The 22,626-nt window shown below is 37.5% G+C and overlaps 1 protein-coding gene across 4 annotated transcripts in view; it reads left to right on the top strand.

Annotated features, from left to right (window-relative positions):
* LOC135212992 (BTB/POZ domain-containing protein 1-like) overlaps positions 1-22,626 on the top strand; it is a 337,906-nt gene that overhangs the window by 224,544 nt on the left and 90,736 nt on the right. For all 4 annotated transcript variants that reach the window (XM_064246770.1, XM_064246771.1, XM_064246768.1 and 1 more), the window contains exons 3-4: positions 2,947-3,185; positions 11,588-12,221. In XM_064246770.1, the coding sequence (XP_064102840.1) occupies positions 2,960-3,185; positions 11,588-12,221 (860 nt within the window). In that variant the 5' untranslated portion in view covers positions 2,947-2,959. The remainder of the gene's footprint in view (positions 1-2,946; positions 3,186-11,587; positions 12,222-22,626) is intronic.

The following is a 22,626-nucleotide window of genomic DNA, read 5'->3' as shown; positions in this document are numbered from 1 at the left end:
TCAGGGCTTACTGTATATTGTCAATAGAATTGCAAATGTGAACCACTTGAAATTGCTAAAAACTTTGTAATGAACAATTTTATTCATTGCAAAGTTTTTAGCAATTATTGGTTGTCCAAGTGAGAGTATATATATACCAGGGGTTGACAACCATTTGGAGAGAACAGGCCCAACAGCTATGCAGTGTCACGGAGGAGGGCCATGATATCAAATGTACTTTAAGGTTTGCTGAACTCCTTATACTAGGTAGCAATTGTTAGATAGTAATTAGTGTCTAGGTGTTAAGTTGGTGGACACCAGATGTGGCCTGCAGGCTGGAGGTGGGATATACCATTGCTTCTTAAGTAGGAGTATTCATTAACATGAGCTGTGACAAGCGTTAGAACTTGTCAACAGGTTGAATGGAGATGGATAACTTAGGAAACCTAGCACTCACCTGCTGTAATCAACCACATATTCATTAGCTGCCATTTATTATGGATGTTTTGCAGCAATTTACTGATTTCCTGTTCAAAATTTCTTCTTTTATTGCATGCATGGTGATTTTTATTGTTCTCCATTGATCATGGATTAGATGCTTCAAAAAAAAGAACAATAAAGGTGTAGAGGTCAAGCACATGTGTGGGATCATTTTATGGCTAATGCGGTGGTGTTTCCCCATCATTTCTGTTATTTCTGCAGGAATGGGACTTGTATTCCTGATTTTCTTGTGATGAGTGTATGAGCTAGTCCCTGTTACACTGAAAAAGTTTTGACAAGAAATGCAGAAAGGCCAAGAAGCATTTTCTGGTGTCAAATTGGAGGAATATTGTAACTTTGACTCTGCCTGATCTTGTTGGCTCCATTCTCCTCCTGCCTTTTATGGCTACTACATGCAAGTAGGTAGGTGGCCAGTCTGTCCTTTCCTCTAGTGATGGGCCAGGTGCTTGTGCTTGGCTCTCTTCTACTTCTGCTATGTTGGCTGCTCCTGGGTTTATGGCTTCTTTGGAGTACTGCTCAAGATGTGGCCTTCTCTCCATATTCCGGAAATCTGATCTTTTGCTGTATTTGTAGACCATTTAGCTATGGCTGAGATTTCTTCCATAGATCCTATTTCTGTTGTTGTTCCTGTTTCCATTGAGCCCTTAAAGCAGTTGCCTCTCCTTTGAGAAATACCCCCAAGGTGCCAAACACAGTCCATACTCCATTGTCATCTGCAGTCCTTGCCTTATCCTCTTTTCCTACTCTGGTGGAAGTACAGTAGTAAGATGAAGAAGAACAGGCACATTTCCTCCTCCTCCAAATAGAAGGAGTTGTAGACTAAGAAGTCCCATTGTGCTTTAAGTGAGTGCCTTTTCTCTTTGAGGGTCTGTGGCAGTGCTCTTTTACTTACAGGTGGGACATTTACCATAGGTAGGGTTGACAAATGGGTTTCCTGGGCATGCTTGGGACCTTGAATCTTCCTGAGTTGTCGTAGACCAGAGGGCCACCCTAGACATTTTCTTTTCTACTTTATCAGAAGTGTACAAAGTAGAGAGTAGTGATCTGAGAAGAATCCCATCTGAACCCAATTGGATGTAATCCGGGAACAATTCAGTCATTCATACTGCCATGGTTGCAGCTTGCTCATGGTGTTTTGAACCAGGTGAATGGCCTAATCTCCAGATCAGAAGGTTCCCTATTCTTCAGCGGATCAAGCAAGGTATTTCCTCCACAATTGAAATGGGGAGAAAGTTATGCATGCCAAAGAATAATGGGACTAATCCCCTGCAGGTGAACTTGTCAATCTGTGAAGTGACAAATGACTTCTCTCTGGAAATATTCCAAGAAGAGGATACATCCTTCTCATCTGCAGAGTCAGGGGCCTTAGAGTTAGTTGCCATGGTCTCCGTCCAGGCAGCATTGGGGCTCAACTGCACTCTTGCTAACTTTGATAATACAGGTGTTGCATCTAAGAATGAGAGAGCAGTGTTTAGGAGGTGGTTGGTTTTGGAAGGAAAGGCATTGACTTTCCTCTTGCATCAGAGTGGCAACCTTCAGGCTTTCATCTTTCTGAGATATGACAGGATGTCTGTACGTTTCTCTTAGTGTTTTAGGAGAGTAGTGTCGGATTATGGAACGTAATATTTCCAGGAACCTTATTCCTTCCAAAGAATAAGGGGTGGTGGTAGATGAAAGGTGTGCCATGAACTGGAACTCCTTGATGCACTGTGCAGTCTCCTTCAAATACTAGGGGCCTCTAAAGGGGACTGTAGCCAATCCCTCAGGAGCAGCCCCACCATTGGTGTCCAGTGGTAGGAAGGATTTCCCTTTTACAAAACTGGAAGGTGCTCAGGTTTCCTCTTCCATAGAAAAGGGTCAGAAGCCTTCCCAGATATCTTGACCACCTGATGGCTAGAAGTGGAGGCAAGGGAAAGAAGAAGGGAGGGGAATACTGAGGACTGCAGTCTCCCCCTCCCTCTAAAGCTCTAAAGCTGTCACAAGTAAGGGGATGCCTTCATGCCACCTGGGCATGTAGCAGAGATGGGGCCAGAGCTCATGACCAGTTTTCACCACCAAAGGTGCTCAAGGACCCAGGTGGTAGACAGAAGGACTCCTCCTCTTGGAGTGTTTGCAGATTGCTGTTGCTATTGTTTAGACAATCATAAATAAAGTAGGTCTCTTCAGTGCTGGAATTAGTTTTATTTAAAAAAAAAAAAAGTTTTATGCAGCAGAAAGTTTATGAATGTATTTTGAGATTTGATCAAAGAGACTTTGAACTAAACTATTTTGAAAAACATTTACTAATGGATAGTAAATTCACCAGGGTTTTGACAGGAGATTATATTAAGCCTCATTTTTTGTCACAAAGCAGGAAAATTAAATGTGAAAATCTCATTTCTAGAACTGTAATCATGTGTTTTTTTCTCATTTCAATTGTGATTTGTCCGCATAATTTTCATGTAAAGCAGTTATAATTATTTTCAGGCTGCAAAGTACCATGGCTTGGGCAAGCAACACCAACCCTTCAAATGGCACTTTTTCTCGCCTTCGAAACATGCGGGACACTGACTTAAGCTCATCAGAAGAATGTCTTGTTTTTAATGGAGGGGAATGTACTGAGAATGGCGAGGCATGTAATCTTTCAGTTTCTGTGTCATCATCAAGTTTGCCCTCTAACCATCAGCCAAACATTGCTCATTCAACAAGTGGGTCATTACCATCAGGTGAGTACAGTCATTCTCTTTCATTATCTGAAATATTTAATCACTCAAAGCTTTAGCATTTTTACATTCTGGAATTATGAAATCAAAAGTTTGAAAAGTTTGATGATGGAATGATATCATCATACATATGTTTTATACCAGGTGTCACCTTTACAGGATTAAACAACTATTTACATGAATTTTTGTTGAGTTTACAACCTTGTATAGCCAATTTTGTGTTATCTTTTTCACTTCCCCATTAATTGATGTTCTGTCACTTAAATATATGACCATCCTAACTGACTTCTATCTCTCATGTGCCCAAACCATAACAGTCTTTGACTTTTTAGCAAATTTTTCAGCTTCTGGATACTGTATCTCTGTTAATTCCTTATAGATATTACATTCTAATCAGTGCACTCTATATGTGAATCACAGTATTTTGTAGACACATTCTCAGAATCTCCTCCATTATCTTTGCATATGCCAATTCTCAATGTGTAGAGAAGCCAGTTGGATTGTAATGTTTTGCTGTGTTTTCTAACAGGATAGTACACTAATCTACCTGTAGTTCAGATTCTTCTTTCAATTTTATTGGTGGTGGGGTTACTTTTTCTGTATACTGCCCTCTCCATTCTAGCCTCATGATTTAGAAATGTATTTTCACTGAAGGAACAGGAATAATCTGTGATGTACCTGTTCCAAGGTCTGCCATTGAAAATACTTTACCTTATACTATAGTATCTATAATATGTATACTTATTATACAGTAGTACCTCAGACTTCGAACTTAATCCATTCCAGAAGGTTGTTCAAAATATGAAACAAATATCCCCATATCCATTCCATAAGGCTGTTCAAAATATGAAACAAATATTCCCATAAGAAATAAAGGGAGTCAGGATCATTCGTTCCAGCCAACCCAAAAAGTCCCCCTTTTCATATTTTTTTCTATTATTAACATGTTTAGAAGTTAAATTAAGAACGTAAAGTAATAAAACAGTACGTTACATGAAGTAAAATTTTCTATAAATGTTGTATCCGTGTACAAAGAACTGTTTGGTGAAAATGGTGCACAGCCAGCTAGGGGATGGAGGGAGGATTGACAGGAACCCTTTGAGGAAACCAAAATGGTTGCAGTAAGCAAAGGTTGATAACAAAATCAATTTTATCACATTTTACAAGGATAATCAAAGGAATTGATGGTGTGTCCGATTATGTCTCTGAGAGAGAGAGAGAGGAGAGAGAGAGAGAGAGAGAGAGAGAGAGAGAGAGAGAGAGAGAGAGAGAGAAGAGAGAGAGAGACCGAGAGAGAGAGAGAGAGAGAGAGAGAGAGAGAGAGAGAATGGTTAGTGACATGTTTACACTTGGATCTTAAGTGCATGAAAGAGATTATTCCACAATATGTACATCAACTTACGGTTGGCAAACGGCAGAATTTAAACATGAGGATTTTGCAAACAAATAAGTTATAAGTAGAAAATGAAAGAAAAGAAAAGAAAGATTAAGTAACTTTTCACAATGAAGTCATTTAAACATACAACTGAAGAGACGCAGAAGCTGTGTGCAGTGTAAAATAAGCTGAGCTTATTTTACACTGATAAAAAATCGTAAAAAACAACTGTCACCAGATAGGTACTTTACCGTAACAAAAAGAAGTGATTTAGGTAAATCAAGTGTAAGTGAAAGAAATGGGCAAATAATCATCCCAGCCTAGCTGGTAAGTTGGTAGGAAGCAGACGCTCGTCTTCCCCCTCCCCTCTCTGTCATCTCACTTAGCGCACCGAACACTGATTCAAGTAAGGTTTTTCTTTTTTTACTACTATTTATTACTGTACAGGCAGTCCCCGGTTTACGATGGTCTCTGCTTACGACGTTCCGAGGTTACGACGCTTTTCAATTATAATCATCAGACATTATTTCCAGGGTTACAACACCTACAACGCTCATCTGACAGATGAAATATGACACAAAAAATGTGGAATAATCAGTATTTGAAGGTTTTTTTTTATGAAAAATGCCATTAGAATGCAGTTTACATAGTTTTCAATGCACCCAAAGCATTAAAAGTAAGGTTTTCATAAGATTTTTGACGATTTTCCGGCTTACGACGATTTCGGCTTGTAAAATTTATTGTGAAATAACATTTTATTCTTTTATGTGAATTGGTACTGCTTTTACCTCGTACTTCGAACTTAATCCGTTCCAGAAGGCTTTTCAAAGTAGTACGATTTGTTCGAAATATGAAACAAATATCCCCATAAGAAGTAAAGTGAATCAGGATAATTCGTTCCAGCCAACCCAAAAAGTCTCCCTTTTCACATTTTTTTTATTATTAATGTGTTATATGAAGTAAAATACATTCTAAATTTGATTTTTTCTATGTACGATTTACAAACTGTTTGGTAAAAATGGTGCCGACTGGCTGGGGGATGGCGGGAGGAGAGACACAACCCTTTTGAGCAAACTGAATTGGTTGCAGTATGCAAAGGTTGATAATAAAATCAATTTTATTCACATATTAGGTTCAAAGACAATCAAAGGAATCGATAGCGTGTGTGTCCGATTGTGTCAGAGAGAGAGAGAGAGAGAGAAGAGAGAGAGAGAGAGAGAGAGAGAGAGAGAGAGAGAGTAATCGCCGTATTTACACTTGGATCTCAAGTGCGCGAAAGAGATTAATCATGCCACAATACATCAACTTACTGTGGGCAAATAGCAGACTTTTAAAATGAACATGAGGATTTTGCAAACAAATAAGTAATAAGTCAAGAATGCAAGAAAAGGAAAGAGATATAATTTTTCACAAGGAAGCTGTTTCAACAAACAATCGAAGGCATGCAGAAGCTGAAAGCAGCACCAGTTTGTTTATCACAGAACTGAGTTACTTTTACAATAGTAAAATATGGTAACAAGCATTTGTCACTGGATTGGTATTTTACTATAACAAAAATAAAAGTGATTTGGGAAAAGCGAGTGTAAGTGAAAGAAATGGGCGAATAATCATCCCAGATCAGTTGATAAGTCAGCGGGAAGCAGAGCTGTTCTCTCTCTCTCTCTCTCAGCGCACTGAACACTGACTCGAGCAAGCTTTTTTTTTACTGTATGCATTTGTTCTCATGTTTTATCATTATATTAAATTTATTGTGAAATAATTTTATTTTTTATGTGAATTGGTATTGCATTTACGTACATATTATAGTAAAGATTTTACTGCCTCTTCTCTCCTCTACAATACCACGACGCACAATAACTTGAAATCATTCATTCATTATTCCTCAAAAATATAAACTCTCCCTCCCTCTACCTAAAGTTAGTTGTGTATCACTGCAATGACCAATGACAAGTAGCTTTCTTCTTTCATTTACTATTTTGTTAATATTGTTTAACTAGACCGTCTCACTCAGCACATCAAACACTGGTTCAATTAAGACTTTTTTTTTTTTCTTTTTTTCTGTATTGCATTTGTTTGTTTTCATATTTTATCATTACGTGAAATTCATTTGAAAATTCCCTTTTTATGTGAATTGTTATTGCTTTTACATAACATACAGTAATATTTTAACTGTCTCTTCTTCTCTCAACATATCAACGCTCCCTTGTTCAGTCTTAAGTCAGCTGGGCGTGAAGTCACCGCGGTTATGTATGATTTTATACATCTTGTATGCTAAATGTTATATTGAAAGCTATATTTTATATTACGTATATGCTTTATACTTTTATTTATTTTGTCGAATATTGTTATCATTAAACTATATATTGTAAATGAAAAAATATTAATACAGTTTAACTTGTAAGACCCAGTAGGCAAGTATAAACAAGTATAAACTAGATAATCAGTCTGTTCGAAGTACAAGCATTTGTTCGACAAACTATAAAAAATTTTCTGGAAATTTTTTTTTTCAAAAAACGGAAAGTTCGACATATGAAACATTCGACAAAAGAGGTACTACTGTATGCATCTTTTCCATGAATCTTTTAAAAATTTATACATTGCTTCACTGTATCCAATAACACTGTATGTACTGTATTCTCATATTATTGTATTACAGTGGACCCCCCGTATTCGCGTTTGTAGGATTTACGGACTCACACATTCGCGGATTTCTCTCGGGAACGTTTCCCCGCATTATTCACTGAAAATTCTCATATTCGCGGTATTTTTCTATGAGAAATATCCACAAATTATTGTTTTTTTTTTATCAATTTCATCATAAAATGCACTTTTTGTGATAAAACTATTAAAAAAACCAAGTATAAAAATTTTTATTGGGTTTTTTATGAGTTTTAACTAACAAAATAGGCTGTTTTCAGTGTTTTTATAGGGGTTCCAACTATTCGTGGGTTCTAACTATTCACGGGGGTGTCTGATACGCATCCCCCGCGAATATGGGGGGACCACTGTATAACATATAACATATCAGTCAATGTTTTGGTTTGGAAATCAGCTGATGGCAAATAAGAGTTGATTTTGCCATATTTAACTCAATTCTGAGCGAATTTTCTTGCTTCTAGTTAGCATAAATGAATATCTAGATATATTTGACCTTTTTCGTTGTGCGACTTATTTTTAAATTGAAATATGACTTGAATATGTCTCGTTGTGACTGTGAACTAAATTATTTTTTTCATTAACAGATTACGTTGGCGGCATGTTTATTAAGTAAATAAAAATTATGTCATTCGGTTTGCTATTTTCACATTTTTACATCATATTACGGGCTTTACATTACTATTTACCTATATTTTATTGCCGTGAAAGCAACAGTAAACTGTGTTCTTTCATGCCCAATAGTTTTGATTAAAATTATTTGCTCTCAGTTTTATCTACGGTTGTGTTTGATGGCATGTTTTATCCTTGTTGCCAATGCATGATAATAGTCATTAGCAGTTTTCTCAGCTTCAGCTACAACTTAGTTTAAATTTAACGTATATTTCCTTGTTGATCTTTAATCTATAGCGAATAAAGTTATTACGTACATATAAATATCTCAGTCCTATTCTACATAACGTCATTTATAACATAACTATGGTAATTGTTTTTTATCATGATGTTTGAAATACCAACCAAACGGATGTTGTTGGTATCCAGTTTGATTGTACGTACTTAGCAAAAAAAAGTTGTTTCTCGTTTGGTTGTTCATGGCTGTACACATTTACGTAATGAGTATAACATTAAAACAATACTTTCATCATTCTCTTTTGCTGTTTTTGAACTTATTTAACTAGAGGATGGGATAAAGTTAAGCTATTGTAATTTGGTCTCTCGTGAAATTGGATTATCGCAAGATGAATTATCATAACTTGAACACTACCTGTACACTTTATAAAACCTTATTACATCTTTACTTACTCTTTCTATTGTTTTTATACAATATTTGTTGTTTAGAAATGTATTTTCCTTATTTAATACCATAAAACATAAAAATATGGTGTGGCATTTTGAGAGAGTGATTGGATTAAGGGCATTTTAAGTTTTTCAGTGGGGAAAATTTATTTAATGTGAGAGCAAATTTAGCTACGAGCTTGGCCACGGAATGAATGAAACTCGTAGGTCAAGGTACCACTATACGTACAACAAAACATGATATTTATCTTCCTTTCATACAATGTGTATTTCCACTTACCTAAATGAGGAAAATATATGCAAAGATACATTACGACTTGCAGTAAAGTACAACATCTCTTGCTGAAGTTTCAACAGAAATTCATTTAAGCTAATTAGATGCATGAAATTACTCTGATTTGAGTTCAGAGTGGCAAAATAAACTTACATCATAATTACCCTTGGCTTATTTCCAAACTAGAACATTGATTGCTACATATGTATTTTATAACTAGTATAATATGAAAATACATACAATATTATTGGATACAGTGAAGTAAAGCGTAACTTCTAAAAGATCCATGGAAAAATGCATATTCATTATGTTTGTATTTCATAATGCTATAGTACTAATATATGAATATTACATAAGCTAATTTTATATTTTGTGTGTAATGCAACTCCCTTAAAATTAGCTTCAAAATTAGGTCTTCAGAAGTCACATGATACGCAAGTATAGACAGCATTCCAATTTTGTGTGATGTCATGTTAAAGAAAATATAAGTATGTAGTAACTGAATTTCCTGGTGCAAAGCCAGACTGACAGTTGCTAATTTTGATTTGTTTTTTCTAACCTTTCTTCAACTTGCTTTTATGTGCTTTCATTCCTGTGCCCTAGTGAGCTGGCTCCTGTATGGGATTCATACTGTAGCGCATCACCTCTGCGTTTGATTTTATTGGTGTAATACTCTTTCCCCATTCTTTTGGTGAATTCTCCTTATGATACAAGATATCCATATATACTACAGTACTTCACTGTATTGAGTAAACTCTTCAGTAACATTTTCTACCACTTATGACAGCTCAGAGGACATACCTGAAGGCCTCAGACCTGTACCGTTTGTATTTTGAGGACTTTGCTAACCTCTTCATATGGCTCACACTCCTTTGTTTTTTCCATCACTTATTGTTTGTTTTCTCACAATGATTCCAGTCATCGTATATTTTCACTTTTACCTGGTCACTTTCCCTTCTCCATTATAAACTTCTCTATTCTCTTCCATTTTTTCCTTCACCATTTCACCATTATGCCTCTTGTCTGTCTTCTCTCAGTGATTCCAGTCATCCTATATTTATCTTTCACTTTGCCCTGGGCACTTTCTCTCTTTCATTATAGACCTCTATTCTCTTTCATGTTTTCCTTCATCATTTCACCAGCATGCCTCTCCCACTGCATTCTTTCCCTGATGTCTAACTGCACATATCTGCAGCCTTTTACATTCCTCTCAGTGAAGTTTCCAATGTCAGTGTTTTGGTTCTACTTGGTGAAACCCTATCTTTGTAACCATTCCAGTCATCCTTTTTCATTTTCTTTTTAATTCTTTTGACTCTATTTTGGGCTAGACATTCCTCACATGGTGTAGCATTGCAATGTTTTTCCTGTATGCTATTTAATTTCTTTTCAGGAGATATTTGTTTGAGCTATTTTCTCATTATTAACATTTCTCGGGCCCTTCAGAACATTTTAGTCCCTGGGTATTTGCCCAAGCACTGTAAATCGGTGAGTTTCTGTTAGGGCGTTTTTTGCTTATAAGCACCTTGAACGGAACCCCTGCCAATAACTGGGGACTGCCTGTATTAACATTTGTTGGTAGAATTCTAGCACTGCTTTCTCTTGTGCCTGGTTCTTCTGGAACATCCTTTTTGACATTTCTGTTCAGGTCTGTTCCCCCTAGTATACCTCTGATTGTGGTGTATTCATTACAGTATTCAATAGCCTTTTCCAAAATACTTATTTCTCTTTATACATATAGTCTCCTCATTTGAGAGTTGTTGCAGCACTTTACTACTGGAAAAACATAACCCAACTTCTTCCCTAGAATGTCATCAATCTTTAGTATCTTGTTATTTATTACTACTTTGTGTATCACTGCTACTGTTTAACTATATTTTGTGTATTGAATTTTTTCTCTTGAGATTCTTGTAGGACTGGGACTATTTTGTTTGGTTATGATGTTTGTAAAACTGAATAATCATAAGATGATAACTTGTTTACTCTTCTCTGTGCTTAAATTGGGTAATATGAAAAATAGAAAATAGGGAGATTTTATGGAGTTTATTATGATTAACTTCTTATTTTAACAACTTGTGCTGTATTGTACTTTTTATTGATACGAGTCTGCTTAAATGCTGAGTCATTATCTTTTTTTAGCCTCTTCCCATCATTGTGTTAACTCAGTGATATGGTCTGAGGATGTAGGCAAAGCCCTTTTGGTGTTTGGCAGAATCTTAGATTTTAGGTGACTGATTATTATTGGGTAATGAATATTTATAAAAACTCAAAATAGGAATCACAACAAATTGGATATAAGGTGGATGATTTTCTTCTTGTACCTGAATATTGTTTAAGAAGTAAATTTTTACTGTATCATGACAATTAATTTTGGTGTTTTATCTTTCTTCAAATCAAATTTTTAGAAGTTTGAGTTATAGACTGTATTATCATTTTTAATTAATTTTTTGTAGTAATCTTTTATATTATGTATGTTATATGAATAATATATATTTTATATGAACAGATGGAATGGGCAGAGAGCATTTTGAATTTTTTTCCAAACTTGAAGTTTTGGTGGTCTTTGTGGGAACTCTTGTACTCATGTGTCAGAGAGGTTTTAGATCTCCCAATATAAGTGTTTGTGCTTTTACCCACTGTAGTCTCATTTCACATAATTTGCTTACCATTTTATTAACAGAATCTTTGTACAAAAAAAAAAATCCAGTTATATACAAAAGGAAAACTGGTGATATTTTCATATTCAAAATTTAAAATATATTTATTATGTTTTTAGCCTATGAATTATATATATCATCTTTGTTTCAGGAAGCTCTTCCGATGGCAGTACCTCTGCCCCTCCACCATCTCCAGCAACCCCTCCAGCTCATGTTAGTCCAGTGTCTGTTAGGGGAAGTGAGCAAACAGTGCCAATATCATCAGCTAATTCTTCAATACCACAAAATCCCACACACAGTCCACCAGCACACCCTAATGTGAGCAGTTGCAAAGCAACATTTCCTGGTGTGAGGCCACTTTCACCCCCTGTTCGTCCACCACACCCAAATGCCATGGGTCTCCCCCCAATTCCTCCTGCAAGCCTTTCGCCTGCATCTAACCTCAGTTTTCCATCACCATGTCTTCCTGTGGGTCCTCCTGTTTCCTCACCACCTTCTTCTCTTCCCCCTGCACCACCCAGTCCTAATGTGACAATGCTAGCCCCATCTGCTAACAATCAGACATCACCTGTCTCAGTTTCTGTCACAACCACCACATCTAATGCTACCCCAGGAGGCCAAGTCTGGAATGTTCCTTCTGCTGCTACTGTGAATAGTAGCAGCTCGTCTGTGCCAACTAGTAGCAACATCGTTATTTCTGCAAATAATGTTTCATCGTCTAACACTGTCAATAATGCAGGACCTATGTATAATTGGCAGGCTACAATGACAACAGTCAAAGAACGGTGAGTACATGTAACTGTTTTTTTTTAAATAAATTTTTAGGACAAACTGTAGCATCATATACTGTAAAAATATTTTCAAAACAAATATAGAAGTCACCTTGGCTGAATATACAATTTGCTCAAATGTTGAAATTTTTCAGCATTTGATAAATGAGTGAGGTGTTGGGATGTATCTGGTAATAGTATTAGTGCAAAGTTAATTTTTATGTTTATAGCTGGACAGGTTTCATCAAGGAATTAATTTGTAATTTAAATTTTCAAATGTATTCTTATAGTCTTGGCTTGGCAGTAAGAGAGATTAAATATCCCCTCCTTGTAGTTATATTTGGCTTAATTTATTTCGGGTGGCAATGCACTACATCTTGACTTGAACTTTTGAGGTTCCAGTTGCATAGCATTCTTGGGGAGACTGTTCCACATTCCAATGGTGTAAGGAATGAAGGACCTCTGGAACTTAGAAGTTTGACAGTGAAGCACATTTACTGCATACTGGTGTTATTGTTCAGCAAATCTGGTTGTTCTTGGGAAGAAAAAGATGATTAGGGATGAGTTGTGAATGTGAAAGTTGTTAAAGTACACCATATGAAAAATTGACAAACTAGAGACCATCTGTCAATGGTCCAAGTCATAATTACTAGGTTTAGGAAACAGAAACCTACCACCGTGAATCACTCCATCTAAAAGAGATAAATCTCCAGCAGCAGATATCCACAAATGATCTAATACAGGTTGCAATGATTTTATCACATTATAAATAAATGAGGCCTTACATACAATACCTAACTTTTGTGTGGCATTAGCACACTTTCATCAGGTGTTTCTCCAAAAGTAAGATGTGTCTAAATTTATACCAAGTATAGGTAGTCCCTGGTTATCGGTGGAGGTTCTTTTCTGATAGCTTGGTGATAAGTGAAAATCAGCAATTTTTGGCGCTTATCGTGCCAATAACCGGTTAATGACGCCTCTATTAGGTATGTATTGGCACCAATACTCTATTATCGGTGCCGATAACCATATATCAGCGCATTTCAGCTCCTAAAGTCCCCATTTTTTGTGCTAGACAAATGCCATAAAACCAGATTGCCGATAATGGGGGGACTGCCTGGATAGTCAAAGCTTCAGACTCTTCCAACAGAGGGGATCCCATCCACTTGAGGGGGAGGATGGGGTGGAACATTTGTAAGAGATCTACTAATTAATAGTGTGTTCATTTAAATGGAGTTCAGCCTCATACCCCACCAGCTACACCATTCACTCATTCTCTCGATGTCACAATGACGATTAACCCTTTAACGCCTATTGGACGTATTTTACGTCGAGATAAATTGTCTTTTGGGTGCTGACCGGACGTAATTTACGTTGACATAGAAAAGTTTTTTAAAATTTGTGAAAAATACTTATAGGCCTACCAGCCGAAAACTTTTGAATCACACGCCTTGGGGGATGCTGGGAGTTCACGGATCAAGGTGTTGTTTTGTTTACAATCGTTACGCAGGCGCGCAAGCGCGAATTTCTTTCTTATTGCACTAAAAAGTATTAGTGACACATCTCTGAAATTATTTTGTCACTTTGACATAATTTTTGCACCATTTTAAATTAGCCATTACATGGAGTATTATATATGAAAATGTGTACATTTTCATGTAGAATACAAAAAAAAAATACTCATGATTGTAGCTTTTATCAGTTTTGAAATATTTTCATATAAATAACGATAAGTGCCAAAATTTCAACCTTCGGTCAACTTTGACTCTACCTAAATGGTCGAAAATTGCAATTGTAAGCTAAAACTCTTATATTTTAGTAGTATTCAATCATTTACCTTCATTTTGCAACAAATTGGAAGTCTCTAGCTTAATATTTTGATTTATGGTGAATTTATGAAAAAAACTTTTTCCTTACATCCACGAGGTAACACTTCCGAAAAAATCATATGTGCGATTGTCGTAATGTTTGCACCATTTTAAATTAGCCGTTACATAAAGTTTTATATATGGAAATGTGCACAATTCCATGCACAATACAACTAAAAACAACCCATGGTTGTAGCTTTTATCAGTTTTGAAATATTTTCATATAAATAACGATGTGCCAAAATTTCAACCTTTGGTCAACTTTGACTCTACCGAAATGGTCAAAAAACCCAATTGTAAGCTAAAACTCCCATATTCTAGTAATATTCAATCATTTACCTTCATTTTGCAACAAATTGGAAGTCTCTAGCACAATATTTCGATTTATGGTGAATTTATGAAAAAAAAAAAAATTTCCTTACGTCCTCACGGTAACTCTTCTAAAAAAATCATATGTGCGATTGTTGTAATGCTTGCACCATTTTAAATTAGCCGTTACATAAAGTTTTATATATGAAAATATGCGCAATTTCATGTAGAATACAAAAAAGAATAATTGAAGGTTGTAGCTTTTCTCATTTTTGAAATATTTGCATATAAATCACGATAAATAGAAAAAAAACACATTCGGTCAACTTTGACTCTACCGAAATGGTCGAAAAACGCAATTGTAAGCTAAAACTCTTACAGTCTAGTAATATTCAGTTATTTATCTTCATTTTGAAACAAATTCAAAGTCTCTAGCACAATATTTAGATTTATAGTGAATTTTTTAATAACTTTCCTTCCCTCCGCGCGCGGATTCTCCGCCGCAAATCTCCGAAATGCGTATGTCGCATTCTCGGAATATTTGCTCCGTTTCATATTAGGCATATCATAGAGTTTTATATATGAAAATGTGCGCAATTTCATGTAAAATACAACAAAAAATAATTGAAGGTTCTAGCTTTTCACATTTTTGAAATATTTGCATATAAGGAAAATTCCACATTCGGTCAACTTTAACTCGTCCGAAATGGTCATAAACTGCAATTGTAAGCTAAAAATCTTGCAGTATAGTAATATTCAATCATTTATCTTCATTTTGAAAGAAATTGAAAGTCTCTAGAACAATATTTAGATTTATGGTGAATTTTTGAAAAAAAAATTTTACATCCCCGCATTACGAATTCATGCATCATTTTCTGATAATATTTTCTCTGTGTTGCTTTGATCATTTTACAATGTGTTATATACCAAAATGATTGCAATTTAGTGTACAATACAACAAAAAAAAATTAACTTGTTAGCTTTAACCGTTTTGCTCACAGCGCGATTTGAATACAATTATATATGAAAATTTTTTTTCGCGCTATCATATATCGTATTATTTATATATGATAATGATATTTTTTTCATTTCTAATGGTTGCATACTAAACTTCAGGCAATGACAAAAAAAAGGAGCCAAAAATGAACTCTTAATCTTAAAAACTAAGCGCGGTGTGACTTTTTGAAAAAAATATTTTTTCCGCTTCGGCGCTCGCTCCGAAACCCCCTTGGCATACGGGAGACGATTTTTATTATACCCCTTAGGTGTTTAAGGGTTAAGAGTAGCTTCATGTCTCATAACTGGGGACTTGATTGCACCGACAAGTGTTACCGTCTAGCATCGATTTTGCTGATTTTGAATGCGCTGATTCCCAGTTGTCAGCGCCGATAATGGTTGTGCTGATACATAACGAACAAAGGTGCCATTAACCGGTTATCAGGGCCATAAAGCGCCAATTTTCGGTTATCACTGATTTTCGCTTCTCATCAAGCCATTGGAACGGAACCCCCCCTGACTATATCTTTTGTAAAAACTAAAAATATCTATTTTATACACTAAAAATAATAGCAGACTAAGAACACTACCATGTGAAATTCCAGACACAATAGATCTTGGGTTGCTAAAGATGCTGCTGCCTACCTCTAAGAAATCTTGAAGTTAATCCTAAAACATATCCACCCACTTCAAGGTTCTGAATTTATAAAGAATTTTCTTGTGATTTACTATATTGAAAGTAACACTAAAATTTATTTGAATTAACCTATAGTACTGAAAACCCTTATCAAGGTTCTCTAGCAAATAGCTTGTCAAATCTAAAAGAACACTGCAGGTACCTAACTGCTTCCTATATATCGTTTAGATTCCACATATATTTGTATAGTGGTTTAGAAATAAGTTTTTCTGCAACTCTAGCAAACATAGTCAGCAGATTTACACCTCTGTGGAATAGGCACCATATTACTAAGCGTGTGTGTCAAAAAGGAAGGGAAGAAACCATCAGGATCTTCAGCTATCAAGATTATCAAGAATTTTCTTAATACAGGCAGTCCCCAGTTATCGGCAGGGATTCCGTTCTCAGCAGGGTGCTTATAAGCAAAAACCGCCACTAACCTAAACTCAGGGATTTATGGCGCCAAGTTTCAGTTAATGGCACTGATAACCGGTTAATGGCGCCACTGTTAGGTATGTTATGGCACCATAACACTATTATCGACACCTTATGGCACCAATAACCGAAACTTGGCCCATTACGATACCATAAGCTGCCAATTTTATGGCGCTAGACAAGCACCGTAAAACCAGATCGCCATTAACCGAGTCCACTGGTAACTGGGGACTGCCTGTATCTGTAGAGCAAAATGCCTTGACCTTTCACTATATGAATGTCTAGATTAATACTAAAAGAAGTATAAGTAGTACTATTGGGAATTTTATAAGTTTTGTAAGATGGTGATAGTGCATCTCAGAAAAATGAAAAACACTGTAATAGTACAAATCACTGAATCCAATAATATTGGTAAAATAATGACAGATATGGATGTTTCTGTAAAAGGTACAGTATATACTCTCCTCTGCAGACCTCTTGTTATTTTTGTTATATCTGTAAGTCCTCTAAGTTATTATCCAGGATTGGTCTGTTTTTGTGATACCCAATAAAGACTAAAAGCAATTTAGGTGGTTTAGGATGGGTTAACCAAGATTTCACTACAGGTTCTTTGTAGTTATCAGTGACCAGTGGATGTAAATTTGTGATCAACCTGACCCTCCTCAGTAAGATTTTCAGTTAAACTCCTTTCAAGCTGGTTATAGACTTCTCTGTAGATGTAGACATTAAAGCTGTGTCTGAATTAAGGAAATTTTTTAAGGTTTTTGAGACATGTCATCACCGTATGTACAAGAATACAAACATTCTTATTATTAATGAAAAATTCAGCACACTTCATTACAGCAGACTGCTTTGTCCCTCAGATCCAAATAGTCATCCAGAGACTTAGTCGTTTATGTCATTGACTTAAAGACTTGTAGAGTGGTCTTGCCAAGAATCAAAGCCTCTGTCCAAGTCATACAAGTTCTTGCCATTAATCTTACATGTAGCAGTTAATGTTTGCATGCAGTATAATACTTTTTGCAATTTGATAAGTTTATTCATGGGTGTACTATGTGAAGAAAATCATTACATGAGAGAACTTATAAATATATATTGAAAATTTCCTTTCACCCTGGACACAGGTTATTTACTGATGAAATAGTAAATGATAGCATGATGATCCTCAGTTGGATAGCTCATATTGCTTATGTAAAAAGTAACAAGTTTAAAATGAGTGAAACCTATTTTTAAAAAATTGAAATGTTACATTATGAGGTAATGACAGAGAAACCCTAATGTGGCAATGATTTTACCAACAAAAGATTAACCTAGTTAGATATGTTTCTACTAAAAACTCATTCTTAAAAATCTTTATCATCAGTTCAAAATGAAAGATTCATGGACTCAAGCTTGAATTCTTCTCAAAGCAAATCTATACAGATTGAAAGTGGAGAATCACCTTTAACCTTATACCCTGATAAAGTACACGTTCTTAGGTTGATAATTATCAGCAAGTGATTCACCAATCAATTCACTTTGGTTTTAAATCCAGTTATAAACATCCTTCGAGCAAAAGAACTTCCTCCTCCATGAACGATCCATTAAATCCTTCCTTAAATTAAATAATAAAAAGTTAGTCTTAAATAACAGCATCATAAGTAGCCTTCAGCATGCAATATGCTGTGCACTGATTGGCCCAAAGCACCTCAGTGGCGTGATCGGTATGGTCTTGGCCTGCCACCTCATTGTCCGCGAGTTCGATTCTCAGGCATTCCATTGAGGTGTGAGAGATGTTTTATTTCTTGTGATAAAAGTTCAATCTTGACATGATTCGGGACATCACGTAAAGCCATTGGTCCCGTTGCTGAATAACCACTTGTTCCATGCAGTGTAAAAACACTATACAAATAAACAAACACAAACAAACTGATTGGCACAAATCTTTGCACCCTTCTTACTGCAGCCATGCAGTCACTTTCCAGGTTGTACATTGTATGTTGTTTCAGAACAAAACGATGTGAAGCAGCGTGTCCTCTGCACTCCAGGAGATCTTCAAGATGAGCACCCCAACCATCGATGGAAGCATTTGAGAACAGGAGTAAGCCTGGAGGGAGGGAATGTAAAGGGACTCCTACTGTAAGATTCTGGTTGTCCAACCACCAACAAAGGTTTCTTCTCTCCTCTTCTGACAGAGATACCTGCTGCTGAGGGGAATCTCCCGTCGGGCACCAGAACTCCCTCAGCCTCCACTGCAGAGAGCGAAGATGGAGTCGACCATGAGGGACCAGCTTTCCAAGAGATGACAAAATCCTGTGAAGAACCTGCCACTGGTGAGCTGGCTGTTTGGCATGTGACAGGAAGGACTGTGCCACAGACCTGAACTTCTGCAACTTCTGGTCTGATGGAAATCTATAGACATAGCCAGATAAAGAATCCTCTGGATGGGAAGCAGATTGGAATTCTCCAGGTTTACCAAAATGCCTAGGCTCCGACAAAACTGGAGATGATGATCCATGTCCCAAACCAACTTCTCTCTGGAACTTGCCAAGACCAGCCAGTCATCAGGGTATCTCAACAGGCAAATCCCTTGAGCATGAGCCCACATTGAAACTAAGGCAAAGACCCTTGTGAACTCTTGAAGGGCTATAGGCAAACCAAAGCAAAGGATCTTGAACAGGAAGACTTGCTCTCCAAGGCTGAAGTGAAGGAATTTCCTGGACAAAGGGTGAACTGGATTCTGGAAGTAAGCGTCCTTCAAGTCTATTGACAGCAAAAAGTCGTTTTCCCTTACTGCTGCCAAAACCGTCTGGGGCATCTTGATCCTGAACCTCATCCTCCTGATGAATTGGTTCAGCATGGAAAGATCTATCACTGGCCTCCAATTCCTGTAGCCTTTAGAACCAGGAAAATTTGACTGTAAAACCCTTGTGAAGGATGATGTCCTCCACTGCACCCTTGTCCAGCATCTTCAACACTTCCTCCCTAAGAGCTAAGTACTTCGGAGAGCCTTAAGCATAAGTCAGGTGGAGAAGGGGTCTGTCTGAGGGAGGGGTAGGTAAGTCAAAAGGTAGTAGATACCCCACCCGAAGGCCATCTACTACCCACTTCTCTGCTCTGTGGAATTGCCATTTGGCCCAATAGCCTACCAGGCATCCCGCCCACCCGTGGCAACGGGAAGGGAGGTGTGCCCTCTCTATCGACGACCTGTTCTGCCCTTTCCTCTAGCCCCCCTACCGGGCTTGTAGGGGTGAGGCTGAAAAGAGCATTGTTATTGCTTAGATTTAGATGGAGCAGTAGACTGGGGAGCCCTTGCAAACGTCAGACGCTTGGCTGACTTCCTCGGAGGAGATTGCCTACTCTACCTTGGAGGAGGAGGTGGAGGGCGAGAGTGAGCCTCCAACTTCAAGACTGCCTATCTTTGGTATCAGCAATCCGCCGGTCTATCACATCTTCTAATTGCATTCGCGGAATGAGAAGCTGCAACTTCTGGCAGTTCCCATTATGAAGAGATGACAAGGACTAGAATCCACCAACCCTTCCACCTTCAACAAGGCAGTGTCCCTCCTAACCATGAGAAGGTTGGCCCACAAATTAGCACTGAGATGGCCCAGGTAAGAGATGGCATTAGCACCAGACTGCAGCAACGTGATAAAGGAGGGCGAGCTAATGGAACCTCCATCAGAGCAACACAATACTATCCTGGCCACCGCAGTAGACTATAAGTCCAGCCACAACACAGTCCGGAAGATAGAAGAGGCCTCTTGAGAAGTCAGCGAAGGGCCCTCAACCCTTACCTGATCCAGAGTCAAGCCAGGTTTTAGACGGGTCCGAATTTAGGTGATGAGGCATCAGTTGAACTACATTAGTAGAATAATATTTCCTATGCTGCATGAGAGGATGGGGAGAAGCTTTGATGACCTATTAGAGCACAGGGAGCTGTCCCAACCCAAGACCAAAGCAGCAACATAAAAACTCCATACCAAAAAAAAAAAAAAAAAAAAAAAGCATTAATGTGCTGCAAAACTGATTGAGCATGCCGAGAACAATGAAGCTCCAACGAAGCTCTAGCATCCTGCCTTGGACTGAGCAAGGCCTCTATGCCCATAGGGGTCATAGAAGACCGAGTCTGTGTCCTCCTCCCAAGATTGTGAACCTAACAAATGAGATCAATAACCTCCGAAAAAGAAGACAGAAACTCTTGACTCTCCACCTCCTCTGGCTCCAGCAAAGGAGAGTAATGATGCAAAGCAGAAGGCCTAGAAGGATCCTCATCCTTCCCTAAGGCCACTGGGGAGGCTTCCCATGGAAGCCAGGCATCACACCCTCCATTGGCAAGACTAGGCTCTCGAATGACGTAAGATCCTAGGAAAGAGGGCTCAGGAACTTGGTTGAGCAATGAATCACATACGCAGCTTTGAGCCAAACCACATACAGTGTTCTCTCTGTATTTGTAGGGGATGGGTAGCAGACCCCCCCTGCAAATAGGTAGATTCTGTGAATAGCTGAAACCCCAATAAAAAAAAGCTTAAAACTGCCTATTTTGTTAGTTTAAACTCAAGAAAACCCACTAAAAATGTTTATACCAGGATGGCAAGCACATATAAAATGCGACAATAGGCCATCCAAAGAGGAAGAACCAAACAGCCGCCATTTTGTGCACTTCTGTACCTGAAACAAAGTAAGAAGTAGCTCCTTCCTCCCAGGAGGAAGGTTACCTCTCACGAGAGAGGGGAGGCCATATTATACACAAACTCATCCTTTGCAACTCCTGATACTTCCAAAGACAAGTCAGTGGAAGAAAAGGAAGGAGACAGGGTGTCAAAAGTAGCAGATGGAAAATTTCTGAAAGAAGGGGATGCTGAACTATCCACTCAGGGAGGCATGAAACCTTCCCAAGAAGGATAAGTAAATACTCTACAGTGCTCCCTCTTTTTGTGGAAAGCCTTCCACTGCGACACAAGCCAGGAACAACACTCCGGGCAAGGGTTAGTGATAGTACGAAAATTGGAACGGCACCTACTGCAAGGGGTATTAGGGTCAATAATGGAAGACTCCAAAAACCTCGAACATGGAAATCCTGGAACACCAAGACACGTGTTGACGGGGCCTAGAACTCTTGGTAGAATCCATGATAAAAGAAAAGCATGCACAGACACACTGAAAGCAAAGCAGTAGTAAATCACGGGCTAGCACAGGAACCGGCTTGGGAAGGAGAGCTCAAAAGTGAGACTACTCTCCAAGGCGATCAAAGAATGACTGATGAGTCACAAGGTACCAAGCCCGGTTGGTAACCAGCTTCCGCCTCGTATATGCATGAGTTGCCAGATGCTACAGATTCCTTGCTTTACAATCATTTATTGTTTTAACCAGTTTCCTGCTGGCACTAGAAGATTATCCTGTTGTTAAGACCTCAGGTTTGGTAGCTATGAAAAATACAAATTGATTAAAAAGTTTTAATTTCTTAGAGCTTATTTGCAAGTTCAGTTTTGTTCGTAAGTCCAAAAAGGTCAGCTCAGGCATCCAGCACTATAGTAGCTAGCCTAAGCCCTATAGCACTGTGTGGTAATAACCTTTTCTATCAAGACAAATAGGTCTTTGTAGATAAAGTTTATAATAAACAATAATCTTTAATCTTATATTAAAAAAGTGTCAATGAAATAAAGTTTATACATAAATAATTTAAATGCAGCTCTATGCATCAGTAACTGTATATTATTAATGAAACTTTTTCCTTCTTGACAGATTCATTGAATACTGCAATATCAGAGGGAATTTCATATTGAGGCATGTTATTTATTTGAAGTGATCACACTCATGATTATTTGATGTAACTGTCATAATTTCAAGAAAAATTAACGGGCAGTTTTTGGACATTTAACTTCTGAAAGAAATTTTTTCTAAATGTTAAAGTTAATAGGGCCATTGAAAAAATTCTTGAAATATTGTGATTTATTAGATAAATTAATATATACGTAAGAACAGACTTTAATGAGCAACCTCTTGAAGGTTAGGATTGTAGTTAGGTGGTCTGATAATTTCTAGCGCCTAGCTTGATCCAGTTAAATCGCAGATGAAAGCAAGGAATCTTGTGAGATTTGACAATGCGTGCATATATCGGGTGAAGAGTGGTCAAGGACCGCGCATCTACACCGCC

Source organism: Macrobrachium nipponense, chromosome 42 (genome assembly GCF_015104395.2).
Source record: "Macrobrachium nipponense isolate FS-2020 chromosome 42, ASM1510439v2, whole genome shotgun sequence".
In the NCBI taxonomy this organism is placed as follows: Eukaryota; Metazoa; Arthropoda; class Malacostraca; order Decapoda; family Palaemonidae; genus Macrobrachium; species Macrobrachium nipponense.
The sequence above is the reverse complement of the archived record's forward strand: the minus strand, read 5'-3'. Positions and strand labels throughout refer to the sequence as shown.